Source organism: Prunus persica, chromosome G1, assembly GCF_000346465.2.
Source record: "Prunus persica cultivar Lovell chromosome G1, Prunus_persica_NCBIv2, whole genome shotgun sequence".
In the NCBI taxonomy this organism is placed as follows: domain Eukaryota; kingdom Viridiplantae; phylum Streptophyta; class Magnoliopsida; order Rosales; family Rosaceae; genus Prunus; species Prunus persica.
The window spans coordinates 41,662,663-41,673,453 of record NC_034009.1 but is presented as its reverse complement, the minus strand read 5'-3'; the positions used below and the strand labels follow the sequence as shown (position 1 = coordinate 41,673,453).

At 37.2% G+C, this 10,791-nt stretch overlaps 1 protein-coding gene across 1 annotated transcript; it reads right to left on the bottom strand.

The window, feature by feature from the left end:
* On the bottom strand, positions 285–7,447 carry LOC18788311 (oxysterol-binding protein-related protein 1C). The gene is made up of 10 exons (XM_007225202.2): positions 6,526–7,447; positions 5,823–6,179; positions 4,040–4,136; positions 3,366–3,817; positions 3,088–3,243; positions 2,239–2,406; positions 2,021–2,161; positions 1,051–1,281; positions 811–924; positions 285–624 (listed from the first exon to the last, which is right to left on the bottom strand). The coding sequence occupies exons 1-10, from the start codon at positions 7,057–7,059 to the stop codon at positions 457–459; spliced, it is 2,418 nt and encodes an 805-aa protein (XP_007225264.1). The 5' UTR covers positions 7,060–7,447; the 3' UTR covers positions 285–456.

Below are 10,791 nucleotides of genomic sequence, written 5' to 3'. Positions count from 1 at the left end.
CGTTAGAAGAGATCTTAAGTTGGAATCTCACTCCCCCCTTGTTTTTAACAAGATTTATTCCACATCATTTGTTGTTAAAGATTCTGGTTGTCCATTGCAAATTCAAAGCCCAAACCCAACCAATAACCCTATTTGGGACTCCTACGAGGATCAGACTGGGGACTGCCATACCAAAGCCCATATGAAAGAGATCTTTATGTTTTGGTTTCGGATTTACTTGATTGCTAGGAAGAAACCACCAACTCTCAACTTAACCCAACTCAAATCCTATAAAAACGAGACAATGTGAAAGAATTTCATTTTATTGACTGGCAAGACCTTTCATTCAATATACTTTATATGCAGATCATGGGGGACCCTTTTTTACCTGCTTGCAATCAATCAGCAGTATTCACCACCCCATTGAGTAAAAAAAATGAAAAAAGAATTAATAAACCACAAGGGCAATGTAACTTTTTACTCAAGTAGCGGTTCACAAGGGACTTGGCCAAAAATGTCAGGACATGAATCCCAACGTCCTTTTTCTCTTGCCTCCCAATATCCACCGATGTACTGGTATGTGTCGCTTCCTTTATCCTTTGCAAACCACTGCGGCCTCCAACCCTGCTCTTGCATCTTTCGAGCCTGAATCCCGATCAAAGCAGCATTCCGTCAATTACAACAAACCATTAAATACCGTTGTTACAAGAAGCTTAAACTGACTCGTAATAGTTTGCAGGTGCTTATATGTGAGTTAATGACATGGAAAAGATGCAAAACACAACTACAAAAAAAATGTTGATACTTGTATATTCGAAAATGCAATATTACCTGCCGTTGCCTCTGCTCTAGCCTCAACTTCTCAGCATTTGCCATTTCATACTCCCCATTTTCCAGATACCTTTGATCGGGTCTGAGCCTTGAATCTGTTGGGGGCAACTTCTCCTGCATGTCATTAAACTTGAAGAATCATAAACTGCTAGCAGTCATCGTTTCAAACCGTACTTTCCGTACCACCACCATCTACACAAGATAGATCAAACTAAGGAACACACTCATCAAAATAATTACCTTAAGTCCAGGGGTGAGTTCATTCATTGTGATGGCAAAGCGTGTTAAGTTATATCTGGTTGGAAACTTGGGTGGCTTGCTCCTCTTCCAGAGCAGGCAGGCTTCAGATAAAGAATCAGATCCTTTTCCCTTCCCTGAACAGTCTCCATTCACGTAGTGCATGCTCTCATCCCATTTTCCAAACATTGTTGCTACCGTTTTCCCATTCCTATCCTGAACTATACCATGTACCTAATGGAGAAAAGCGGAAAACATACAAGTAGTTAGAAGATTTCATGTCGCATTCTTTTTTTTTTTTGGTCAAGATGTTCCATTCTTTTTTATAAAAGATTCATGTCTTTTTCCTTTAATTTCCTAAACATTTTCAAAAACATCAGAAGTATTTCTGTATGAAGAAAGGTGGTAAAATGAGGTGAACTGCAAAATGTCCACACTTTTTTCCCAACCTGATAAGGAAAAAGAAAAGACAGGACTGTCTGATAAAACTCACAAGGCAACCCTTCAGTCATTTCTCCTTTCTGAATAAAGGAGTTCTCAGTTACCAAATTGGGCATATACTGAAACTTAAGTTCGCTTTCACAAATTGCTGACTGTGTTTCTTATCATTTGTTTCTTCAGTTCCCCCAGCATAAAATCATAATATCACACACCATTGTTCTCTACTTTGAAAAATTACAGCCTTCTAAAACCCAATTTAAGTTTAACTTAAATTTTGAAATAAATTTACAGAAACACAACCACCACCAACATTAGTCTATGTAAACTGGCTGCTGACTCGATAGTTATATAACAAAGCCTCTCCTAAAAAAAAATTATATATCAAAACCATTTAGTAATCATATTCTATCTGCAGATTCAAAGTTGTCTGAAATACTGGCAAAAGCTAGAAGCAAAATTTTTTCCTGCTTCAATTAATAACATGCTGGCGTGATCAACTTAAATGAAATACAATTGAAAAAGAAAAAAGTACCTGGTGAGGATTTCGGTCAATGATAGACTGCTCCTTAAATTTCAGCTTACATGAATACTCATGCTTTCCCTGTATTCGCATCGTACCATAGTGATCACAGTACAGCTTTCCCAAAATGAGGTTGTAAATGGATGTCGTAACCTGGCCAAAAAGAGTTCACTTTTAGACATGAACTTAGAAAATAACGAACACAATCCCTGAGTTGCTGGGGTACATACTTTACTCCATTGAAGAACTTCCCCATCATCAAATTCCAAGGTCAGAACACCAACAGGATCAAGCTGAATCGAGCGACCCCAGAATTTACTCTTCAAATTGCTGTCTCCCCAGAATTTCCATCCTTTACCCTCACAGTGGCAAGCAATTATCATGGGGTGATGACTAACCTGACACCCAAAATATAAGAACCTTTACTATTTGATACATAGTAGAAAAAGAACAATAATGGGAATTTTAAAAGGGATGCCTAATTTATTTATTTTTATAGGGACTACCACAAATATCTCCCCCACCCCCTTATAGTTACTTCACCTCTCTGCTCAAACAAGGCTCATTTCTTTCCGATACATTATACCTTTCTCATTTATCAGATTACCTATTCAGAATTCAGGCTGTCTGGGGAGTTTCAAACTTTCAAATCTCAATAAATAGATGTTTTGATTTATATTGAATCAAAATCAACTTAAACGTTTTTTTAAAATCTGAAACTAGCTTCCCTGGGTGACAATACTTTTCTCTTCCCACAACTGCATATCAAAAGTTAAAAATTGTTCATCATTGATCAAATGGTGATGTTAACTTCAAGATTCAATGTTCTCATTGACCAAGTAAGATTCTTTACGATCATGTTTGGGTGTCACAATCCAAGCGTATTTTAGTATGAAATACTTGATAAATGCACCACTCAGCTGAATATATTAATCTTGTCCACCTCAATAGGACAGCATCATGTGGCCTAATTCTCACAACGTAAATATATTCAAACAGAACAGGTCTACACGAGAATAGTATATGAGATTGATTGTGATAAGATAACTTGCAAGTTCAGGTCTAAGACTTTTTCATACCTTCTCTGAGAAAAACCGGAGGCCTTTGTCTGGATAGTCAGCCTCAAATGTTTCCCCCAATAATGGATTGAATGGCTTGCAAATCCTTCCTTCAGTTGATGCATATCCAGAAACCGCAAAAGCAGCCACATTAAGAATCCTCATAAGACTATTACCCTGCAAGGCTTCAAGGAAAGCCAAAAATAAGTTAAGAGAGCACTGTGCTAATCTAACACATTTAAGAAAGCTATTGTTGGGAGGAGACTAGCATTGCAATGCGGATGGCTTTGAGGTCTTACCCTTTTACCCCATTCATAAGCTCGATCAAGGAGGTATGAGTATTCCAAATCCTCAAAACCTTTTTGTAGAGTAGACAGAGGCTCATTAAAGTATACAGGAAGACAGATTTTTGTGAGATCCTTCCCAATGTTATCCTTAATCATTGACCAAAGACTAACACTCTTCTCTTTTTCAACAGGGTCAGGCAATTTCTTACGCCGCTTGATGAAAGGAAAGTTAGCTCCAACTGATCTCATGGATGGATCGATACCATCTTCTGATTCAATGGCATTTATCCCTTCATCATCTGAAGAGACAGATGACATCCGATATTCGGACCCATTACTTTTGAAAGAACTTGATGAAAGAAAATCACGAGTATCAAAGAAAGCATTGTCCTCTTCATCTGTTTCTTCCTCTGCAGCATCATCAACTCTTCCATTATCCTCGTCAGAGTCAGTTGCACTTCCTTCTGAAAAATTAATACCAATGCAGGATTAAATTAGCATAAGGAAGCATGACGTAAAACCTAGAGAATATATTAGAACACATCATTTCACATGGCACAGAGTCCGGCACATTCTAATATTACAAATGCAAAGAGAGGTTGGAAGAAAGGCAATTTAAGTAACATATATAACTTGTTACAGGAAACAAGAAATACATGTTGTTAAACTTCTACCTCAATGCTTACCACTGAATTTGTCTTGCCTTGATCTAGCAGAAGCCCCACCATCTTTCAACTGACGGCTCTCATCAACCACTGTATTCTCCAAATCTACCTTTTCTGTCTACACAATACAGTATAAATAGCCATTTTATTAGCAAGAAACAAATAAGTAAATGAGGAATAAAATCCCCTCACCAGAAGTTAAAACTCTTAAGGAAGCAACCTTTGTATGAACAAAAGATACCTCATTAAAAAAACGCTTATATACATGAGTGAGATGAGCAGCATTGTACAATTATCCAGTGTCCCTTTTTTGGCATCTATTAAAATGTCATTAGCACGCCTCTCTTTCTTTTAGGTAATGAGGACATTTTTCTTTACTTTTCTCATTCAATGATATACTGGCGTATGTGTGTAAGATCGATCCGACATTCAATGATATATGCCTTTTTTAAAGAGTAAGTGGGGTAGTTTTACAGGTGCTAATATTGTGAAAGTGGGGTATGGGGAAAGTAGGTTAGTCTTCTAAGGCATTTTCGATTTGATGAAAGTACTTTTTAATCCTCAAACATGTTGACGTTAGATGAAGTGAAGCCTCACACTCAATCAGGAACATTAGTCAGTCTTGACCTCAACAAAGCTATTAGGTAAACAGTCAAGAAGGTAACGAAATGGCTATGAAAGTCGTAAGAAGAAACAGAAATGGTGACTGGCTTACTTGTCAAGTGTTACCACAGATTACTCTTAAAAAAAGACAGGTGAAATTTGAAAATGCAACTACAATATGTTTCCTGGTAGAAACCCCATACAGAGAAGTGGTCTTTCAATACACCAAATTAATATGACCCAGATGCATATATAGATCATCAACTCCTGTTTTTCAATGAAATCAGCTTATTCCAAAACATAGACCACCAAAGAAACAGGATGTAGCATAAATCTACGAGAGACCATGCTTCATACAAAGACAATACTACAAGATATCACTTGTCAAAACAAGAAAACATGGATGCCAAATAATATTCAGATTGCCCTAAATGAAATAACTCTTCAACACTCATTAAAGTTAGTGCTTTTCAGCAATCTGAAAAGAACTAACAACCACCACCATAAAGTTGATGTGGCGTCATTTAAACACTCGACATTTAGCCTTCAAAAACCAATAAACATCCTAATATTACTGGAACTGTGGAAGGATACTACTTCGACCTGTTTAAAATAACTCATCAGTCCTTGAACAGATATCGCATTACCCATGCCACAAGAAAATCCCAGAGAGAAAACCACAGGTCTATACTAAAGACTCTCAGCCCACGTCGATTTGCAGACAAACAACCTAGAAAATATTTAATTAGAATTGACCGACTTTTAGTCATTTGGACAGTTTTTAAATTTTTCATAATAGTACGGACAGAAACTAAACAAGAGTGATCTGGTTTCTACAGTATCAATGTCATCTTCTGGTGTAGTGACCTTGCCATGATTCCTTTAAATTATGGCACTGATACTAAATAATGTCCTTCGATTAACACTCACATCACTCAAGCCAAAAGACAACAAAAACACAATTAATAAGATTGATTATATTTACAAAATTTACAAAATTTTGAGAAAGAAAAATAGCCTCTATCTCCCATTCTGCACAAACGAATCACAACAAATGACTACTCCACAAAGCTGAAACACACTACGCCAACAGCCTCCTAGCAATTTACTTGGTGATTTGAAGGGAAAAAAAAAGGATTTCTGCATGGTAGGAAACCAAAGAAGAAGACTCCGAATTTCAATGGGCATAAGGTTTCCATACCTCTAACTGTCGCAGCGTGTCGATTAAGAGCCACTGCTTTTGCTTGAGCAGTAGGAGCTGGTTCTGTAGCGCTGCAAACTCAGTCTTCATTATCTGTTCACTGTCCTGAATGGCTGCATCCCTCACACCTTCTTCCACAAGTCGCTGCCTAAGTTTCTCGGTTGAAACGGCGACATTGTCCACCGGAGCCATCAACTCGCTGTTAGAAATCCGCGGGAACATGTCTTTCACAGCCTGCAATGCTTCCACCCACGCGTATCGATCTTCTCGCGACTCTGCCCTCAAATGCAGCCTCTTGGTGCCTGTGAAGATCGAGAATCTCTTATCATCTGATTTGCTTTCGCGGATGCTCGAAACCTGTGAATGAGTTCATCAAATCACAAAATTAGATTAGAATCAACCACAAATAATAAAATAAAACAAAATTGAGCAGAATTTAATCACATTAAAATCTCATCTAATCAAATACTTTTTTTTTATTTTTAAATTTTTAAAAATATACGACCAACGAGGAAAATGCCGATCACTTTAGAATTCCGATTAAAATTAAAATAGGAAACGAAATGAAAACAAGATTTAAATAGAGAGAAATCATATACTTCTAATTCTTGATAATCGACGAAGAAATGAATCAAAACGTATAAACAGAAATGAAAATTTTGAAGCCAAGAAATGAAAATGAAAATCAAGAGAAGCTGAGAACCTTGAGATGGACTTCGCCGAAGGGCTTGCGACGAAGCTGGTGAGGAGTGCCATTCCTCCTGTGCCTCGAAATCCTCCGCATCGATTCTTCGCCGATGACTTTCGAGCCTTTCTCGGTCTCAACGCTAACGACTATCCTATCGGGGCCGTGAATCTTATAATACGACAACACTCCATCCTGCAACACGAACCACCTCGGCCGCCACCCTTTGCCGTAATTCACCCACTTGTACAGAATCCCTGAAACGCCATTCCCGACGATGTCGTTTATCTTGACGTCTACCGGCTGCTCCCGAGCCGAGGGCGGCCGAGCCACAACCTCTGCGGCTGCGACGGCTGCCGCGGCCGCTGCCGCGGTGGTCCGCTGGCTGAGGCGGCCGTAGTCGGCGCTGGAATGGCTGAAGCTGTTGCTATGATTGCTATTCGGGTCGAGTTTCGCGGGGCGGATGTGCGTGTCGGATCTGGAGCCGAAGGAGGACATGTGGAGGTCCGAGGAGTGATCGGAGAGCGTGGAGACGCAGCAGAAGGGATGCATATGGAATTATACGGAAAGAGTTGGGGGATGCTGAAATTGGGCTCGGGCCGTGGTGCTGACGTGGCGGCAGAGAACGGCGGCGGTTACGGTTGCGGTTGGGATTAGTGTTAGGGGTTTCATTTAGATTTTTAATTTTTAATTTTCAGCAATTTGCGTTGGGAATTGGGATTGAGGAGAGAGAGCGAAACGGATAAAGCGAGTTCCGCGTGAAAATGGGAGAAACGGTTATAAAGAGGAAGGAGTTGGGGTTTCGGAGGGAGCGACGGTGACGGAGCGGTCAATACAAACAACTCTCTCTCTCTCTCTCTCTCTCTCTCTCTCTTCTCTCTCTCTTTGTTTTAAAAAAATATGAGGCGGTTGGGCCACTGTGTCTGTGATGAGTTGTGACTTTCTCTCTCTTGAGGATGGGGTGGGATTGGGTGCGGGGAGGAGGAGGGATTAAGGTGGAGAAGACCGCCGGCTGGGTGGTGGGAGAGCGACACGTGGGAAACGCGTCTGGGGACGCGTGTTGGGGAGGGAGTGGTTAGTGAGTGGCGGGGGTGTTTGGATGTTTGACGGGGGATGGTTAATGGCTTTCACGTCTTTGACTTGGGACTTTGGCAATTGCGCTGGCGTTTGGGTACTTTTCTTATGTATTGGAAACTTCTTTCTTTTCTTTTTTGTTTTTGTTTTTGTTTTAAATATAATGAAATTGATTGGATAACTTTTAATTTAAAATTGCAACTACCTTGTGAAAAAGGCCTAAAATTAGATGCTCATGAACACATCTGAATGTTCAAGAGCATTCACAATGATGCTCTCTCTTTCTTAGCTAAAATTTAGCTAAAAATATAAGAAAGCTATTTTATGAGCTCTCTAAAAAATTTCAACTCCAACCATACTCCCTAATTTGGAGAGTCATAAATACTATAACTCTTTTTTGATTAGTCCATCTCTATTAAAAAATAAAATAAAAAATAGTTAGCATTAAATAAAGGTTTGTAATACTTATTAAATAAAGCAGCATTAAATTATAGGGAGCCACTAGGAGTTCTTTCTCTCTCCTCAGATTTAGGAGCTCCTAGAGGACTTCCTATTTTAGGAGGTGAATAGGGAGCGTGGTTGGAGTTGCATTTTTACGATTCATTCCTAAAATTTGTCTAAGAATATGGTTTATGGAGCCCATTGTGGATGCTCAATGTAATTAGATGCTTATTCATGTAATTTAAAAATAGTGCTAATCAACCCTTATTAGTCGTTCATTAAATTTTATTTTGAACGTTTTAGGTGGGTACATTGTAGCCAAATCAAAAGAGTAGGTTCAGGGGGGGACCTATTAAGGCGCAAGGAGGTGCAGTTGCACCTCCCCTCGCCGGAAAAACCATTGTAGGTGCTTCAAATTGTCCCTTTGCTCAATTGGTGTACAGATTACCTTATTTCTATTTTCAACAATTAAGTAAATTTCTTTGTCCTTTTACTTTTATTTATTTTTATATTACTCTATTTACTTAAATTTACAATGTAAATAAGGAAGTACCCCCCATTTGAATTCAAATAAAAATACTAGAAAATCAAATTCTCACCAAATCAAAATATGAAAATTCAATTTTAGTGCAAAATACGATTTAGGCTAAAAATGATGGCTCATTAAGTCAATATATACTTCATATTAAAATCCCATAAAATCATGTTTTCTTATTTGGTGTATAAGGAATAAAAAGCCACGAAAAATTATCTTGAGAAAATGATTATTCCGAAAAACCATTTTTCATACTTGGTCAATATTGCACCTCCGCTAAAACATTTCTGAGTCCGCCAGTGAGTAGGTTGTACAATTGTATCGCACGAAGACGATATTCAACCTTTTTTTCTCTCTTTTCGTATAAAAAATGCAACCTACTTTTTTTGAGATAGTTACAATTTACAACCCCTTCACTCTTTTTTTTTTTTTTTTTGGTTCAAGTTACAGAGCAAGTAAATTTGAAATTTTTTGGAATTTTAAAGCACTTTGATTAAATAACAAAGGGTCTAATTTGGTATTATGCTGTTATTGATCTATCCATTTTTTGTTAAGCTTATCTCATTTGTTGTCCCCATTGCATTTTCCATTTGTTAAACATCAATGCATTTAATTGTGTGTGTGAAAAACCCTATTTCTTGTAGTTTAGACTATTACTTGTACAAAAAAGTAAAACTCAATGTATTTAGTTGTTTACATTTATAAACTTGACGGTTTAATAAATAATAAGTAAACTAAACTGAGATTTATGTTCTCATGCCCACAATAATAAATCCCTCTTATTAACTGTGGATGCAGAAGCTAGGTCATATAGCTTGCAAGCCAAAAGGAAAAAATAGAGGTAAAAGAGTTAAAAATCCTTCTGTAGATTTCTGGGGTCTAGGTTGACGTCAAGGAGTTATTACTCGCGTGAAAATTCAATCCACAGAATCCTAAAGGGAAGAAGATTTCATCCCTAAATCCAATTATTAGATGATAATCTCCTTGATTACGATTTGTCTTGGCTGCCTATCAAAAAGTTGATTTGTCCTGATTAAAATGCTTAAATCTGTTTGGGGTAAATGTTAGAAGCTTCTATTTTCCGAAAGTCATTGGTCCTATTTATTTCATGAGAAATTTCTTATGACTATTTCGCGTCCGAGATTAAATAAAAACAAAGTAAATATTTACTAATTGGGGTACACGTGTAAATAGTAGCAATATTGACCATGTCCACCATAACTTTGAATCTAAGCTAATGTACTTATCATAATCTGGTTCCACAATCAACTTTTACTTATTCCCCCTAGAAAAAAATATTCTCATCTTCTAAATCATTTGATGATTGATTTTTGTTTTTGTTTTTTTGGTTTTGTTTTGGATATTTGGTTTTTTAAAATATTATTATTGGATTTGGGGGATCACCGAAAGAATATCAAATCTTTACAACCAAATGGCATATAACCTTATTTTGATACCAGAAGATTTGGCATCCGAGGAAGGACTTCTCTAGGCCTAGGCTACTAACCAACAAAAAAGATTTTGTTAATTTATGTATAATAAGTTTGCAAAGGGCTTGAAACTTAAGTGAATGCGAGTATTTAGGCTTGCACTCGAGACATCATCATCCAATATTATCTGTGTGAATTATTGAGTTTGCCACTGATATAAACTACTATCATCACTACCTTTGTAATTTTTTTTTTTTAAAAAGGAAAATTATTCTAACTACTTTCAAATTACAATGTTAATTTATAACGGTACTTCTCTTCCTAATGCTAAAAGATATTTTAAATTTTAACCTATCTTATCGATTGAAAAACAATCACACTAAAAAGAACTCATGATTTGTGCTTTTTGGACAGTGGTGAATTCACAATATACACATTTCACATCAAAAACTCAATTCAGAGAGCGACGTGGGAGTATGCACTATGCACTGATTGAATAATACAAGCTAAAGACAAAGTGATCAAATTGGAAGCAACGACATTAAGAATTTCGAATCACAGTTGGATATCCGAACGTCCATATTGACTTTTGCCATGAATTTTAGTATAATCTAATATCATTTCTTAATTATTATTACATGCATTGCAGGCAGTCCTCAAAAATTAATTTGGGAAATATTTTATCTTCTTTTTAAAAATCTTTGTTGTGCTATAGTTGACTATATTCCCCAACTCTCACATTAGGGGGAATTATGGTGTTTTATTATTTTAAACCAAAATAAAACCATATTTCCAATATTTTAA

Coding starts and splice junctions, on each gene's coding strand:
- LOC18788311 (XM_007225202.2), bottom strand. CDS start 7,059: ATGCATCCCTTCTGCTGCGTCTCCACGCTCTCCGATCACTCCTCGGAC. Junction 3,818..4,039: donor AAGGCAAGACAAATTCAGTG/GTAAGCATTGAG, acceptor TTAATTTTTCAG/AAGGAAGTGCAACTGACTCT. Junction 1,282..2,020: donor TTGACCGAAATCCTCACCAG/GTACTTTTTTCT, acceptor TTTCTCCATTAG/GTACATGGTATAGTTCAGGA.